The sequence below is a fragment of the Heterodontus francisci genome, chromosome 6 (genome assembly GCF_036365525.1).
Source record: "Heterodontus francisci isolate sHetFra1 chromosome 6, sHetFra1.hap1, whole genome shotgun sequence".
NCBI lineage: Eukaryota > Metazoa > Chordata > Chondrichthyes > Heterodontiformes > Heterodontidae > Heterodontus > Heterodontus francisci.
In genome coordinates, this window is record NC_090376.1 from 21,410,089 (window position 1) to 21,428,292 (window position 18,204).

General features: G+C 43.3%; 1 protein-coding gene across 3 annotated transcripts in view; it reads left to right on the top strand.

The window, feature by feature from the left end:
* oca2 (oculocutaneous albinism II) overlaps positions 1-18,204 on the top strand; it is a 546,813-nt gene that overhangs the window by 314,812 nt on the left and 213,797 nt on the right. For all 3 annotated transcript variants that reach the window (XM_068032789.1, XM_068032790.1, XM_068032791.1), the window contains exon 14: positions 4,826-4,964. In XM_068032789.1, coding sequence (XP_067888890.1) covers positions 4,826-4,964 — 139 coding nt within the window. The remainder of the gene's footprint in view (positions 1-4,825; positions 4,965-18,204) is intronic.

The following is an 18,204-nucleotide window of genomic DNA, read 5'->3' on the forward strand; positions in this document are numbered from 1 at the left end:
CGCAGGGATCGGTGCTAGGACCCCAGTTGTTCACAATATACATTAATGATTTCGATGAGGTAACTAAATGTAATATCTCCAGATTTGCAGATGACACAAAACTGGGTGGAAGGGTGAGTTGTGTTGAGTGAGTGGGCTAATGCATGGCAGATGCAGTATAATGTGGATAAATGTGAGGTAGCAAAACAGGAAGGCAGATTATTATCTGAATGGCTATAAACTGAGGGAGGGGATTATGCAGCGAGACCTGGGTGTTCTCATACACCAGTCACTGAAGGTAAGCGTGCCAGTCCAGCAGGCGGTAAAAAAGGCAAATGGTATGTTGGCCTTCATAGTGAGAAGATTCGAGTACAGGAATGTCTTGCTGCAATTATACAGGGCTTTGGTGCGGCCACACCTGGAATATTGTGTGCAGTTTTGGTCTCCTTATCTGAGGAAGGATGTTCTTGCTATAGAGGGAGTGCAGCAAAGGTTTACCAGATTGATTCCTGGGATGGTGGGACTGACATATGAGGAGAGATTGAGTCGGTTAGGATTATATTCACTGGAGTTCAGAAGAGTGAGGGGAGATCTCATAGAAACCTATAAAATTCTAACATGACTTGACAGGGTAGATGCAGGAAAGATGTTCCCGATGGTGGGGGAGTCCAGAACCAGGGGTCATAGTCTAAGGATACGGGGTAAACCTTTCAGGACTGAGATGAGGAGAAATTTCTTCACCCAGAGAGTGGTGAGCCTGTGGAGTTTGCTACCACAGAAAGCAGTTGAGGCCGAAACATTGTATGTTTTCAAGAAGGAGCTAGATATAGCTCTTGGGTCTAAAGGGATCAAAGGGTATGGGGCGAAATCAGGAACAGGTTACTGAGTTGGATGATCAGCCATGATCACAATGAATGGCGGAGCAGGCTTGAAGGGCCGAAAGGCCTTCTCCTGCTCCTATTTTCTATGTTTCTATGTTTCTACCACATGGACTGCAGTGGTTCAAGAAGGTGACTCACCACCACCTTCTCAAGGACAATTAGGGATGGGCAATAAATGCTGGCCTTCCCAGCAACACCCTCATTCCATGAACAACTAAAAAATAATATTTTCTGTAAATCCATTAGGATGGGTTATATGAAGAAGGCTACACATGTTCGATCAGAGAAATCAATTAAGTTCAAGATGTTTTTGGAATAGGTCTGGCATATATTGTAAGTGGAAATGACTCTATGACTCTATGAAATGTCACATTTCCCAAACTCAATGACATATATTCAAGATCCTTCTTGCCATCCCTCAACAACTTTGTAATCAGGAAAGTGTACCAAGAGGTATTATGGCATTAAACTAGACAACTTGAGTTAGCTTTTCTTCTGGTACAGTATCACCATAAGACATTCTGGATTGGCAGTGGTGGGCTCCCTCTGTAGAGTATTCATACCAGCAGGAGCCTATCCTACAGGTTTAATTGACAGGACCTGTGCCTGTCACCCCCAACCCTAGTCCCACTATGATCCTGATCCAATTTCTTGGGTCGATGTCAAGTAGGTATTATAGCATCATCGCTCTGCAGAGGGAGCCCACCACTGCCAACCAAGTAAATCTTGTGGTGCTGCAGTAAGCCATTTGTTACAGCATCCAAACAGGGAGAAACTTCTGTTAAAGGGGCCAGAAACCTATTGAAGATCTAAAACAACTTTTGGGAAAATGGATCTGCATGAACCAACATCACAATTGTTGGTGTTAGGAAGGAAAAGAGAGGGAACTGTGTCCTGGTCCAAATTTCTCCTGCCAGTCCCTAGTAGTTCTGGCAAATTTCTGGCCACTGCACAGTAGGTACTGCCACCTTAGTTTCTACTCTTGCTGTGGGTGGGGGTACTGTCAACATTGTTACGACCGACCGCCCCACTCAAAGCCCCCAATCAAAATATACGATTCTGATTGCAGTGGGACCAACACACTGTTAAATCAATCCATTGCTCCACAGATCGGCTAATATATCATTTAAAACTTTCCTAATTAAAGAAAGACCCAGCCAAATTGTACCATCTATTAACCCCCGAATGAGGCTAACCAAACCAGGTGCCTTTAAATCAACAAATTAACTCTTTAATGAGAAGAACTAAATTCTTAAACACTATGAAGATATAAACAACATTTAAAATAGAAAAATTAGAGTCTGTGCAAATTTACAGTCTAATGTTGCTTGAGGTCCTCACAGAATGTTGCCTGAAGTCCCCACAGAATGTTGTTTGAGGTCCTCACAGAATGTGGCTTTCCTTCTTCAGCGACTTTCAACAATTAATGACTTGCAAACACTTTCAGCAGAATCAATCTGACTTTAGAGTTTTTGAGGGATAAAAGATTGTCACAGTCTAACTTCCCTCCCTTCAGTTTAAATTACCAGAGATCTCTGTTTTGGCTTGATGTTTTAGAATTTTGAGAGATAATAATTAAACAGACTAAAATCCTATTCTTTCAGTTTAAATGGTTGAGAGCTCTTTTTCATCAGAGCTGTCATCACAGCTGTGTCCTTTGTCTGGGTGTTACAACAAACAGTCTTCAACTAAAAGCCAGTTCAAAACTGAATTGTAACAAATGTATCACATAAAACTCACTCCCAGTGGCTGTGTCTATGGTAATGAGAATGCACCCTTTGAATCGCAGTCTCCAAATAGCTGTTTCTAAGGCAAAAAAAATGAACCTTCCTAGAACTCCTGAGGCTTGCTGTTTCTTAAAGCAATACTGATCCCTTGCAAGCCTTAAAGGCAAACCGCACATTCCCGAAAATCTACAGGACCATGACAAAATGCAGGCTGCGAAATTGGCCAGTTTCCCTTGCCCTACCGCCTTGTTGTCATATAAATATGGTCTATATACCAGCTGAGTAGAGAGAGGGGAAATCTCCACTGTTCGATCAATGGGTGAAGATTCATAAATAGTGCTCCCCGTCCCATTTCAAAGGACATGGACAGGCTGGTGGAATGGGCGGACACATGGCAGATGAAATTTAATGCACAGATGTGTGAAGTGATATAATTTGGTAGGAAGAATGAGAAGAGGCAATCTAAAGTAAAGGGTACAATTCTGATGGGCATGCAGGAACAGAGAGACTTGATTTATGTGCACAAATCAGTGAAGGTGTCAGGGCATGTTGAGAAAGTGGTTAAAAACGCATATGAGATCCTGGGCTTTATAAATAGAGGCATAGAGTACAAAAGAAAGGAAGTTATAATGAATTTTTATAAGATACTGGTTTGCCCTCAACTGGACTATTATATCCAATACTGGGCACCACACTTTTAGAAGGATGTGAAGACTTTAGAAAGGATGCAGAAAAGATTTACAAAAGTGGTTCCAGGGATGAGGACTTCATTTACGAGAATAGATTGGAAAAGCTGGGATTGTTCTCCTTACAGAAGAGAAGGTTGAGAGGAGATTTGATAGAGGTGTTCAAAATAATGAAGGATCTGGACAGAGTACATAGAGAGAAACTGTTCCCATTGGCAGAAGAGTTGAGAAACAGAGGACACCAATTTAAGATGACTGGCAAAAGAACAAGAACCGACATAAGGAGAAACTATTTACACAGTGAGTGGTTAGGATCTAGAATGTACTGCCTGAGAATGTGGTGGTGGCAGATTGAATCATGGCTTTCAAAAGGGAATTGGATAAGCGCCTGAAGAGAAAAAAATTGCAGGGCTTTGGAGAAAGGGTGGGTGAGTGGGACTAGCTCAGTAGCTCTTGCAGAGAGTTGGTATGGACATGACGGGCTGAATGGCCTCCTTCTGTGCTGTAACCATTCTACGATTCTACGATTCCATGATTTCTTCTGCTGTACTGTCTGATTTTGACCTAAAATAAAAGCAAAATACTGCAGCTGCTGGAAATCTGAAATAAAAACAAAAAGTGCTGGGAATACTCAGCAGGTCTGGTAGCATCTGTGGAGAGAGAGGCAGGGTTAAAGTTTCAGGTCAGTGAGCCTTCATCAGAACATCTAAGATATAGAGGAACACCTAAACCCTGGTCTCTGAACAAGTGTCACTTAATGAAGGTTGAACCTCCTTTTGAATGTGTTTTTAAAAACTATTACTTTAAACCATGCAGAGACAAGAGAAACTGTGAGGGAAGAAAATTCCAATTCTGTTACACTTTTATTCCACATGAAGGCAGCAAATCAGGTTACTTTTGTTTGTAAATAAACTTAAAATATTGAATGACTTTTCCTGATGGCTTAGTAGATAAATGTGACATCTATTATGATACTAAGCTATATAGACTAGAAGATAATGGGTTCAGTTCTCAGTCTGTGCTGATCTGATCCAAGGTGGCAGTTGGGGTCTTGGCTTCCCAGGGAAAAACCAATCAGGGTCCTCTGCTCCGATTTCTACGCAGTGATCTCTGCTGCACAGCATGCTTGAGCAGATGCTGGATTAGAACAGGATAGAGCTGGGCCTTGATGCCTCCAGGGAAAGGATAGCCTGTTGAATCACTCTGTAGGCTGACACATAAAGAACGGTCAGATGGTTGAGGCACCTGTTGGTATGGGCTGAGGCTCACAGAATTACTTCCTAGGAACAAACAGCATTTTCGGCTGGTGATTTGCTGCAATAAACATTGAAAGCTCTTGAACTAATCATCAATTATCCATTTCATCTCCTCCGCCAACAGGATCTCAGTCTGTACAATTCTGAAGTGTCTAGAGCTGATCGTTGGCAGGGATTGTTCCTTCTAATTTTCTTTGGGGGGGTGCTGATGGAGTTGGTTTGGAGGTTGGGGTAGGCAGGTCCAAAGGCAGCTTAATCTAGGCTTAAGCTCCCTGATGCTATTATGTCTCCTGCAGGTTATGCGAGGTGCTCAATCTGGACCCCCGGCACGTCCTGATTGCAGAAATCGTCTTCACGAACATCGGTGGAGCAGCCACAGCAGTTGGGGATCCACCAAATGTCATCATTGTCTCCAACCAGGCCTTGCAAAATAAAGTAATGCAATTCTTTTCAACTTTATTAATATGGATTGTGATTAATTTGTCATAATATGATTTCCAGGATATGCTGTGTTTCAGTGATGTAAATATTAATTATTTAGCCTCTTTCAGGCTGGAACTAATGTTAAGGCCCTGAGGATTCCTAGAGCTGGATAAGGACATGGAGTGTAAATTAATCTTTCATTCATTTATTGTATTAGTGTTCAGTCTACATAAGTTTTAACCCAAAAGTAATACATACTTTTAACTGACAACAGCTTTGGCATAATATATGAAGTATCATTATCACTGATTCAACGACTTAAATTTAAAGAATAAGAAATGACTGCCACCTTATTTTCTTGTGGAATTTTTTTTAAATGTTAGGCCTACCAACATTATAGTGTGCCATTTAATCCTATTTTTTCCTTTCAGGCGCTGAAATTCTTGCTGTGTATTTTCGGCATTTACTATTTTCCTTTCCGAATTCAGTTTTCTATTTTACCATCTTTCTCATAGTCTATCATGGTTAAGAGAATTTATTTATTGTATATTGTTTTTTGTCAGCTGTGGTTCAGTGACATCACCTTTTTGTGGGTGGGGTGGTATCATTTTATCTGTGATTGTTATGAGCTTAAAGGAACCTTGTTTTCGAACTGGATAGTTTTCAGGCAGCGTAACCTTCTCAAACAGCCAAGAATAGTCCACTTTAAGAGTGTTCTCCACAACATTGGTAGGGTAAGTCTACATGGACATAGACACATCTGCATTGAGAATTTTTTTTAGTTTTATTTTCATATTTAGTTGCTTTTTTTTTAAAGATTTATTCTGCCCAACTTTTGTTTTTGTGGATCTTACCAAATACTCCATTTGGTCACTTACTTTCAGAATGTACATTTATAATATTCAAACGATTTCATTGAGCACAACAATAGGTTGAATTTGGATTTCAAGAGGTGTGTTGTGCAGCTCTGCATTGGCGATTGGTGTGTATTTGATTCTACACTAGCTCCACAATTGTAGTGGTGGTGCATAACAGTTTTCCTTTGCACTGATGTTTAGAAGTCATAATTTAAACCTGGAGTCAAGGGCCCGATTTTAACTCTGTGCAATTGGGTGGGTTTTGAATGAGTTAATCTTGCCCAAGGTCTAATTTTGCTCCACTCCAGAATCAGGTTGGACCCTGACCCTGGATTTAGCATTGGTGTGAATTCAGGTTGTATTTAGGCCTTGAAATCTCACACCATTTTAAGGCTGTTCTCCAATGTTGCATCAAGGCAAATAGTTTTTCTGGGTAGAAATTTAGGACAGAAGCCATTTTTCCATTTTACAGCTCTCAAATTAATCCCCTGAATTTCCTAATGCAATTCAGCCCCTACTGCGATTTACTGGCTGAGTCATAGTGTATCTATAACCTATGTCCTTTATTTACAGAGAAGGATTTAAGTAGAACACCCTTGCCCAACTAACATGTTTATTATTAATAACTTTGAAAATATCTCCAATTTGAAAAATAATTTAAACCCTTTGGGGTTGAAATCATGCTGAGTGATAGTGGCAATGAGTTCATTCATATATAAAATTCCCCTGGGATATTAGAGAAAATGTTAAAATAAACAGCCAACCACCTTCATTAAAATAAGACTAAAGGATGTTCCTAAAGCAATAAAAAATTGATTTTTGTTTGTGTTTAATTTTTAACTTGTATGCTCTATTTCTAGAAAGGACATGTGAAGGATTAATAAGCTTATAGTCACAAGCGGTATTTTTCAAAGAAATAGCCCGTGAAATTAGAGACCAAACAGTCTGGCTATGGTAGGCTTCACAGGGCCCAAAGTCTTATGGAAAACACAGAGAAGCTAATTTTCTTCTGTCATCCTGGCTGATAGTGGGGGTGGAGGGAATCATGACAGAGCTGAGGTAAATTTGTGATGGTGTCTACCACTGCCTCAACCCAGATTTCCCTCCCTGCCTTGGGAAATGGTGGTAAAGGCCCTGAGTTCCTCCAGTGGAGGGATAGAGTCTTGCCCTTCCAAATCAGGCCCAGTACTTCCTTGCTGAAGGCCTCGGTCTTACTCCGGTCCATATGAAATGAATGCCAACCTAGGAAAATAAGTCAGGGTTGAGGCATATCCAGAAAGATGGGTGGAACTGAATTCCAAAGAGGAGTGTTCCCCCAGTGAGTCTAAGGTGCTACTTGTTTAAATGGACAGAACAATTACATTTAAAAGAAGACTTCTTTGTCATTTTTCAAAATTTGGTTTTCCACTTAATATTCCTGAGGGAGTCACTGTCCTTTGTAATAGAGTCTGTAGAGTGCACCATTTATGGCCTGCAGGCTTTTGATTCCATGGGTTTGATTGACTAGTGTGTCTGAGGTCTTTCAGGATCACTGATTGTCTATGGTCCTCTTTGATGGACAACTCAGTTCCAGGAGTCCCTATTATTGGAATGATATTGACTTTTCGTGCTTGGTTTAAGTCAGTTTCTTCATACCTATCAATTTTTACAGTGTTGTTAGTGCTGGTGTGTAGGCAAATGCTGCAACCAAAGTTTCACCGAGCAATGAGATAAATGAGTAGTTAATCTAATTTGCTGGTGATAAATGAGTGATAAAGTTTGGCCAAGATACCAAAAGAGCTCACTTGCTCTTCATAAAATAGTTCCATGGGATGTTTTACATTCATTTGCAACAGGTTGTTGATTTAATGCCTCATCTAACAATATAGTACTCACTTAGCAATGCATCTGTTGTATGATCGCTTTAAGAGCGATGTCCCTTTCAGAACTCATTATGCTAATGAGTTAAGCACCAGGATGTAGTCATGTGACTAGAAACCATAGTCACTCTGCACAGCAATAGCCTGGACAAAGGTTCTGTATATAGTTTGCTCTGTATTGTATGTATTAGCTTAGCTGTTAATAAACGTTCTCAAGATCTTCAAGGAACTGGAATCCACGTACCTCATTGTGTTGCCTAATATAACGCAAAGAGAGTCATCACAGCATCGAAGTGTTAGCTTAGATTGTGTGTTCAGATCCTTGAGTGGGACTTGAATCCACAACCTTGTGACTGCAATGAAAGTACTATCACTGAATTAAGCGGATACTTCCAAAGAAGTGAACCTTTGCTTTTATCTCTAAATACAGAAAAAGCAAGGGGAATCTTTACCACTTTATGTATAGAAACAGATTTGGTGTGAAATATTCTATAAGACCTGATAATGGGTGCGGGGATTGTGATGTGTGATTAAGCTATGCCTGTTCATTGCGTTGCAGGCAGTGCTCAAACTTTGTGCTGACTGCTCATTGTGTGCAGCCCAGTACTAAAGGCACTGCCTCAGCAGAGGCCCAATTTCACACAAGATTAGTACCATTTAAAGCTAGTCTGCACTACTACAGCCTGTACCTCTGAAAGAGTAGGTGCATTCTAGTTGCAGCACATGCAGGAAGTGGCTGGGGATGAGTCTCTGAGCAGGAAGAACAGCGCAAATGGTGAAACAGGTCAGGGAGTGTGCTCCAAGGTTCCCACTGGAGGCGTTGGTGTAGGCGGTGGATGGGAAGTGGACAAGAGGAGAGAAGTCCTCTATCCACATGGGAGCAGATAGCCATCATTGTTAATGTAAGCAGTCTAGCCCCGAGGATCTGAATGTAGTGCAGGAAGAATTTTAGTGATCTCACATGAGTGGCCAAGGTCAGTGAATGCATCTTCACATACCATATCCTTACAAATGAACCACTGGCCTCACGCAGTGCTGTATTCACCACACACCCTTCACTTATCTACCAAAAATCTCTTTCAAGCACGACTCATACCTCACATTCATAGCCTTACCTCACCCTCACACAATTAGGACCTGCAAACCTCACACTCACATCTTGCATATAATGCCAGCTGTTCAACCATGACAGGCACATCACTCAAACACATTGCTCTACATTCACTGACACACTTCCCTTGCTGTTACAGAACAAGGTGCAACATAACAGCAGGTAGCAGTACCTAACCAGTGGGAGGCAGGCAAGGTTGCATCTGCTGACACCCATGGAAGAGATGGTGCTGGCCATCAGACAGCAGCTACACTGAGGTCATGGCCAGAGCTATAGCTGAAATCATAGAGGATGATGATATGTACGTACCTAACCCATCTTCTCACATCGCACACCCCCCTCATTGCACAATGTCTTTTGATATACAAGCTGTAAAAATGCACCTCTTGCTTCCCCCAACTTCCCTCACCGCAAAGCTACCCTTGTGCCTTTCTCCTTTCAGATACCCAAGAACTGCCACCTGGTCAAGCATTGATGCAGGAGTGTTGTCCAAGAGGAGCAGGACACAAATGATGAAGAAACACCACCACTCCATCTCACAACCACCAGCTCAGATATTGGCATTGCATGAACTTTAGAGGTCAGCAGAGAGGCGGGATATGCACGTGGTGAATCACCGGGCATGAGTGGCCTGCAGCCAGGGCGGGGGAAAGGGTAGTGCAGGTGCCAGCTCTGCAGAGGATGTGATCATATACTGAAATAAAAATAAGAAATGCTGTAAATACTCAGCAGGTCTGGCAGCATCTGTGGGGAGAGAAGCAGAGTTAACGTTTCAGGTCAGTGAGCCTTCATCTCTCTCCACAGATGCTGTCAGACCTGCTGAGTATTTGCAGCATTTCTTGTTTTTATTTCAGATTTTCAGCATCTGCAGTATTTTGCTTTTATTTTTGCGATCATATACTGGTTGTGCTGTAGAGGACTCATGAGAATTTCAAAGGGGTGGAGTATAGAAAAGGACCAGAATAATGAAATGTTTGGTGCATTGGCAGGCCTGCCAGAGAGCCTACTGTCACTGCCATGGAGCATGGAGGAGCCCGCACCAACTGGGCATAGAGCTTTACGCAGAGCTTGGAGACCATTTAATCCAGCATGGCAGTGGTGACCAATTGCATGACAACGCTTGCGGATTCGACCACGATACAGCGTCTGATGGCCGATGTTTCAGCTTCCCTTGTAGCACATCCAGAAGGCACCCAACGATTGGGTACTGCCATGGAGGCACCGAGTAATGTCATGGAATCTCAGCTTGTTGCCACACAAGCACAGCTTGCTGCCATGCAGGCTCAGACTGCTGCCATCAAGGCTGCAGATAACAATGCTCAAAGGGGATTGCAGGGTGTGACAGCAGTCCAGCAACTTACCTTCCAACAGATTACTTGGATTGCTGAGGCACTGCCCCGAGGGAGTGGCACCGTGGCGCACGAACTGTTGTCCTCTTACAGGATGACAGCATTCATCCTCTCAGCCGTGTCACTCCACCAGTGCCCTTGCTGTTTTCTGCCAGTCAGTCATCCCAGACTGATGCCACTCATGCTGAAACGGTGCAGTCCTAAGCCAGGCCTTCTAAGACTAGAGCTATAGGATGTACTGAAAGGCCATCTGCAGTCTCCCCCACTCAAAGTCATGCTGCAGCCACTGGGATAGCACTGTGTAGGATGACTAGGCAAGGCAAAGGAACTTGCAAGACAGGAACTAAGGGAATGGACAAAGGTAATTAGTTGACTTTTGTATGAAAAATTGGATGGCTTGTTTGATAAAGTTGCTTTGGAATGTTTGTTTTGCGGTTGCTTTTATTTCAGTATTGTGGACAAGAGGTCGCTATAATGGTCAGAGACAAAGGGAAGGGAAGGTGTGTCACTGTTGTAGAATGAGGGATTTCGGGTTGTGTTCAGTGAAGCCATCATCCAATGAGGCGATCACAGACAGCCCAGCCAGAAAAGGGATGTGTTCGTTGCCTCCCGCCTCCCCCTCTTCCTCTTCCTCCCCCACGCCTGTTTCTCTCTGGTCAGAGAGAAGACAATGAACTCTGCTTTCCTGACATAAAGAGTGTCAGTTACATTCCTTGTGTGGCATTGGCGGCAAACTGGGAGATGTTACAGATGGCGCCTGCTCTAGCCTGGAAGGATCCGAAAGCAAAGAAATTCAGGTCACATTCACAGCCACTGGCAGAGACATCCTTGCCCTCATCTGAGGTTGCTGGGTGCCTACAAAAGGTGACAGATTTCCATGAGCACCTCTTTGTAAAATGGAGTCGACACGCACACTGCCCCTGGCTTAGGTTGAGGTAAGAGAATTGCTCCCGGAAGATACTAGATGAATAAGCTCTCTTGCTGAGAGCCCTTCTCCACCTCCACCCCCCCCCCCCCCCCACCCCCCACTCCTTCCTCTATGAGTAGCTTGTCCTCCTCTGTGTTGCCTCTGCTCCATTTCCTTCTCATGCTGCAGGACAAGGGGATGGTAACTACACCACCCATGACTGGGAGCAAGAGGTCTGATCAGAAACCTTGAAGTAAAAACCAAGTCTTCTCCATGTGTAGCAGCACTCTTTGTTGACTTTACCAACTGTAATCAACTGCGTAAACCACCAAGCATTTGTATAAACTCAGGCAAATTAATCAGCAGCTAACCTGAGAGTGATCACTGATCCCTTTAAATAGCACTGGTAGAGGAGATCTTTCCTGCTGCTGAATGCATGTTCAGCTGTGCATGTTTATGAGAGGGCGTTAGCTGGAGTGGCAAGGTTGAAAACAGCAATGCTGTTGTCAAATCAGCGTTACATGCTGACTAACAACACGATCTACCTACTCTGCAGACCTCTGGCACATGCACTTTATGTCTGTGCTATTGACCTCCCCAAAATGCTGTATGGTGCAAGTTGCACTGGAAGTGTGCACGTGTGGCACAGATGACATATTGGAACCAAAATGGCACCTGTAGTGCCAAAACTACAGTTGCTACTGAGCCAATATTTGAGGCCAAAATGTATGATTCACTGTTAAATGAAACGAATCGGTTTATTTGTAAATGAGTCTCACTTTCATTAGAGTATATGTTCTGTCTGCTTTTCTGGGGGTTGGGAGAGGAGGATCAGAATTGCATGATGGCATGATATATTCCAACCACTGGTGTACAGTGCAAGGATTCTCTTTTATGATCCTTGGGCAATCCCATCAATTTTCTCAATATTGGGCAGAAAAATGGTGCACTCCGGATCATAGGGGATGTGTGGCCCACCAACAGAATGGCCGATAATGCTTAACCCAAGAAAATAACTCGCTTAAAACCTCAAAGACATGACAATTACAAATAATATACCGAGTTTTTAGACCAGTTCACAAGTGATGATAATTGCTATAATGTTTGGGCTAAAGTGGTAAACAATTTTGCCTAAAAGTGATAGACAGCAATGATTTCACGTAACCTTCAAAACCCATAACTGATAGTTTACTACTGTAGCCCTCAATTCTAGTCAATACTGTTTTGCAAGTGAGAGAGTTAAACTAATTTGTCATCTTTCATTTCAGTGTAGCATGGAACACTATAAATAGTTCTTGATTGTATATTATCTAACCTAATTGCTGTTGCATTCATCCATCATGCTAGATTAACCTCTTGGAATCATTAATATTCATTAGAAGAACCTCATAGCTGGAATGTGGTGGGTTTGCAACTAAGTGACTACTGATCAGTCATTAGCAATGGTAAATTGAGCTATGGTATGAGAATTGCAGAATTAAACACTTGAAAATTAACATTAATTTTTTTGAAAGAAAACAGTAATTTTTCATAATTATGCATTTACCACAATGGCCGGGACTTTACAGGGCTCCCGACGTCGGGCTCTGTGGCGGGTCGGGGGGGCGCGGGAAGATTCTTCCGGCAGTGGGCGACGGGACCCAAATTTGAATATGTTAATTAATTAAATGAATAAATTTAAATGAACTTACCTGCGATTTTACAGTCGGGCTACGATCTTCAGAGCGACAGCCTGCACTCCTGTGCCTTCACTTTCCTGTCTGGGGAAAACAGGCGCCACAGTGGTGAGGAAGGGGGGAAACGTGAGATTTTAAGTGCGGGGGCGGAACGGGGCAAAATTTTTGTCATTAATGCAGAGGATGGTGGGAAAGGGTGACCCGTGAACTTTGTTCAGTTTGAGGGGGGAAAGGTCATATTTGAAAGGTAAGTGTTTTGTGCGAGGGGGAGGGGGAGAAGGGCAGATACTTAATATTATTGTTATGGGGGGGGGGGTGGGAAAGTGGTTCTCTTAAAAAATGTAAATTAGCTGGCAGGGCTGGCTGCCCTTTAAAAATGGCGCCAGCGCCCACGCACAGGCAACTGATGCCATTGCCGGAATTGGAGAGCCCACCCCCTCCGCGTGATTGTCGGGGGGACTGGCCGACCGGTGCATTTAAATGAACACCGTAGATCACGGTGGCATGGCGGTGCATATTGTTTTGAAATCCATTTTTAAAAATCCAGCCCAATGTTATCATTTGACTTTAAAAGGGAAAGATTATTTCTTTAACAGAATCATACAAGTATTTGTTTTTCTAAATGAGTCACTGGTTTGGATGCTTTGTATTGCTGTTCTCCTGCCAGCTCCTAGCATGTGGACTTTATAGAATTAATGTTAAGTAAACTGACTAGATCAGTTACGACCGCCAGCTGTGATTGTTTGTTTTATACTGGGTCACCCTGCCTCCAGCCTATCATGACCCAGTGAACTGGCGATTCTCTTAGCGATTATTGATCAGAACAGTGGTAGAGAATTGTAGAAAGAAATATCTGTCATGAAGTGACATAAACTTAATGTGCTAACCTTGGAATTTGAACATCTTGATGATGTAATAACATTAGTGTTTCACACATGTGCACTAGCCAAAGTGTCACGGCCAGTCTGCACATGCACTACACGTTAAGGTTCTTTTGGTAGCTGAGAACTACTGCACAATTTGCATCTGCGTACAGGATAGCAGAGCACATTGGTCACAAATCAAAGCAGCTTAAAAGTCAGAACATCGATGTAGGCATTGACCAGTGAGAAATTAAGATATACAGATCAGAAAGGTTCCATACTTGATCTGTACTGAAGGAGGTGATATATAAAGAAAGACTTGCATTTATATAGCACCTCTCATGAACTCTGGATGGTCCAAAGTGCTTTACGCCTAATGCAGTGCTTTTGAAGCATAGTCACTGTTGTAATGATATGGGTCCAATAAGTGGTCCTTGGCCCAAGGATAGAAAATTCAGCCAGGGTTTTAACTCCTTTCGGAAAAAGAAAGACTTACATTTATATAACATTTTTTTGACAACTTCAGGACATTGCAAAGTGCTTTACAGCTGATAAATGCTTTTGAAGTGTAGTCGTTGTTCTAATATAGGAAGATGTGCTGTCTGTGTGGATGTCAGTTGAGAGCCTGATTGGGCTCATCTACAATAGCCACCATGGTAGAATATACTATTGATGCTCAAAGTGTTGAATGGCTACTTGGGTGATCAACAAGGAAATTTCTGGTGCTTGAGGAATTGTGTTCCAGCAAGGGTCAGCAGCTCCAAGAAAGGAAGTTAAAAAAATATATATATTAAAAACCCAACTAGAGTATTGTGCCCAGTTCTGGTCACCACATTTTAGGAAAGATGCGAGGGTTCTTGAGAGGGCACAGAGGAGATTTACCAGAATGGTTCCAGGAATGGGGGATTTTAGTTACAAGGTTAGGTTGGAAAAGCTGGGGCAGCTCTCCTTGGACCAAAGCAGATTGAGGGGAGATTTGATAGAGGTGTACAGGATTATGACAGGCTTGGATAAGTTAGACAAGGAAAAACTGTTCACATTAACTGATGGTACAAGGACAAGGGGACACAGTTTGAAGATTTTGGGCAAGAGATGCAGGGGGAATGAGAGGAAGAACTTTTTTACACAGTGAGTGGTAATGACCTGGAACTCACTGCCTACGAGGGTGGTGGAAGTGGAAACAATCAATGATTTCAAAAGGAAAATGGATGGGCACTAGAAGGAAATAAACTTGCAGTGTAACAGGGATCGAGTGGGGAGTGGGACTGACTGGATTGCTCTGCAAAGAGCTGGCATGGACTCAATGGGCCAAATGGCCTCCTTCTATGCTGTAAATGACTCTAGGACGCTATGACTCTAAGTTGCATGATTGGAATTCCCTGTAAAGCCTCATAAGGTTCTTGATGTTACCATGATTATATTTATTAAATAGATAAAATACATTTTGTTCAAATGGCCATGCTTGAATGCACCATTTCTGTTTTGATGCTCTTTACCAGTCCCTTGCTATAAAGTAGAATTAATGAGCACAATGAGGAAAGCAACTTTACTTCTGATTTACGGATGAATGTGGGCAGATATTATTTAGTAAATTGTGTGTATAAGTTATTTTTAAAATGGATGCAATACATTATGAGTGTTTAGCTCTTTGTGAGTTCTCTGCAATTTGAAAAGCATACTAGTGGATGTTCTATGTTGTTGGCAGGAGTATTAGACTATGTAAAATACATGTTATTCTGCTGGTAGTCTGGGGCTATGTTTAATCTGGGATGACCCTTTAAAAACACATTGTCTCATACTGCAAATCCTGGGGTTTGCCATTGACTGGAAACTGAACTGGAGTAGGCATATAAATAGCATGGCTACAAGAGCAGGTCAGAGGATAGGAATCATGCAGCAAGTAGCTCAGCTCCTGACTCCTCAAAGCCTGTCACCATCTGCAAGGCATAAGTCAGGAGTGTGATGGAATACACTCCATTTGCCTGGATGGGTTCAGCTCCAACAAGACTCATGAAGCTCGACACCATCCAGCACAAAGCAGCCCGCTTGATTGGCACCCCATCTATAAACATTCATTCCCTCTACCACCAACACACAGTGCAGCAGTGTCTACCATCTACAAGATGCATTGCAGCAAGTCACCAAGGCTACTTAGATAGCAACTTCCAAACCCGCGACCTCTTCCACCTAGAAGGACAAGGGCAGCAGTTGCCATAGGAACACCACCACCTGCAAGTCCCCCTCCAAGCCACACACCATCCTGTCTTGGAACTATATCGCTGTTCCTTCACTGTCACTGGGTTAAAATCCTGGAACTCCCTTCCTAACAGCACTGTTGGTGTAGCTACCCCACATGGACTGCAGCGGTTCAAGAAGGCGGCTCACCACCACCTTCTCAAGGGCAATTAGGGACGGGTGATAAATACTGTCCTAGCCAGCGATGCCCACATCCCATGAATGAAAAAACGTAGGCAAATGTTCAGACCACTGATTGCTTCGGTGAATTAAGTATGTAGATTGGTAACTGCTTATAAATCCCAGTGTCAGAAAGGTGGCAACAGACATATGGTTGATGAGGTAGAATTGAATATCATCAGCACAAATGTACAAGTTGTCCCTGTTCTTCTGGATAACCTTGCCAAGGGTAGCATGCAAATGATTAAAAATGGAACCAATTTGCAAATCAGATGTGACCATGTAGGTATGGGAGAAGAAATCATTCCAAGCGCTCAAATGTGTGAAAGCCATGGAGATGGAAGAAAGATGTTTAAGGAGGGTGGAGTGCTTTACAGTGTCAAAAGCAGAGGAGTGATTGAAGAGGACAGGGACAATGAGGTGCAGATATATATACAGTTATATAAGATGTTGTGGGTCAGTTTGGCTATTATCGTTTTGGTACTGTGGGTATGGATCAGAGGGCTTTGAACAGGGAGTGGTGAAACTGTAGGTGTGAAGCCATAACATGGCTCTTGAATGTCAGAAAGGAATAGAACATTGGAGGAGGGCACTATTTGAAGAGAATAGAACAGATTGGAGTTGCCTTTCTGAGGAGAGGCATGACAGCAATTTTGAAAAATGTATGGAGCAATCAGGTCCTAGGGAGAGTTTGGTTTTGGTGCCCCATGGGATGGAAAATAGTAACTTGAGTGGTATGGAATTGGGCCAGGAGGTGGTCAAGGGAAAAGGTGGTGGGCTTCGTTGAAGAGATAAGTTTAGTCATGGCAGGGCGTTAAGGGAAATGATGGAGAAGAATCTGGAAAAAAGGAGGGTTTGGAGGAGGCAGCGGCAGCTGTGTAGTTATCCTAATCACTTAGCATTAAGAAAATACTCTAAATTTTTTTTGGGGATCCAAAGTGGATTTCACTACTTTTCCACGTTGAACTTCATTATTGACAGTTTTGCCCACTCGGTTAATCCATTTTTTCTTTATTCATTTGTCGGATGTGGTCATCGCTGGTAAGGCTGGCATCTGTTTCCCATTCCTAATTGCCCTTGAGAAGGTGGTGGTGGGCCATCTTCTTGAACTGCTACAGTGATGTTAGGGAGGGAGTTCCAGATTTTTGACCAAGTAATAGTGAAGGAACGACAATACAGTTCCAAGTCAGGGTGGTGTGTGACTTGCAGGGGAACTTGCAGTTGATGGTTTCCCATGTATCTGCTGCCTTTGTACTTCTAGCTGGTAGAGGTTATGGGTTTGGAAGGTGCTGTCGAATGAGTCTAGGCGAGATGCTGCAGTGGATCTTGCAGATTAGGGTTGTCCAACATAGGCTTGTGGGCCAGGATCCGGCCTGCCAAAGGTTTCTATGGCCTGCGGATGTAAACTGTACCCGGGGCTGTTCCTCATCCTCATCCTCATCAGGGGTCTGTGACTGGAGATGGGAAATTTCCCTTTGTCTTCTTCTTGCAGACCGGCCTTTTTAAAAACATCGCACTGTCATTTTCACACCTGACAGCTGCTGAAGCAGGAATGCACTTCCCAACTTCAGACAGATGCGTGGCTTTCTGACATTTTTTAAAAGCCCACAGGAAAACCCCGAATCTCTCTAAAGTTGGGAAGTGCGTTCCTGCGTCAGTAGCAGTTAGGTGTGAAAATGATAGCATGATGTTGTTAAACAAACCGACAAACCACAAAACTGCTGTGCTGACCGTTCCCGCTCAGTGCAACTGTCAGGCAGAGGGGGAGAGAGAGGGGGAACAGAGAGAGAAGGGGGAAGCAAAGAGAGAGAAAGGGACAGAGAGAGAGAGAGGGGGAAAACAGAGGGGTAGAACATGGAGTGAGAGAGGGGGACAGAGAGGGGTGGGGCAGAGAGAGAGGGGCAGAGAGGGAGACAGAGAGAGAGGACAGAGAGTGGGGGGTAGAGAGGGGGGGGGACACAGAGACAGGGGTCAGACAGAGAGAGAGGAAGTTAGAGGGGCAGAGAGAGATGGGGGACAGAGAAAGGTTGAGGCAGACAGAGAGAGAGAGGAAGATAGATAAAGGGGGACACAGCGAGGGAAAGAGGGGGCACAGTGAGGGAAGGGGGAACACAGGGAGAGAGAGAGATTATGATCACTCCTGACAGATGGATATCTTTCCGGAGCACTCCACATAGCTACAAGAAGTGTGCAGGCTGACATTGACTACTTGTGC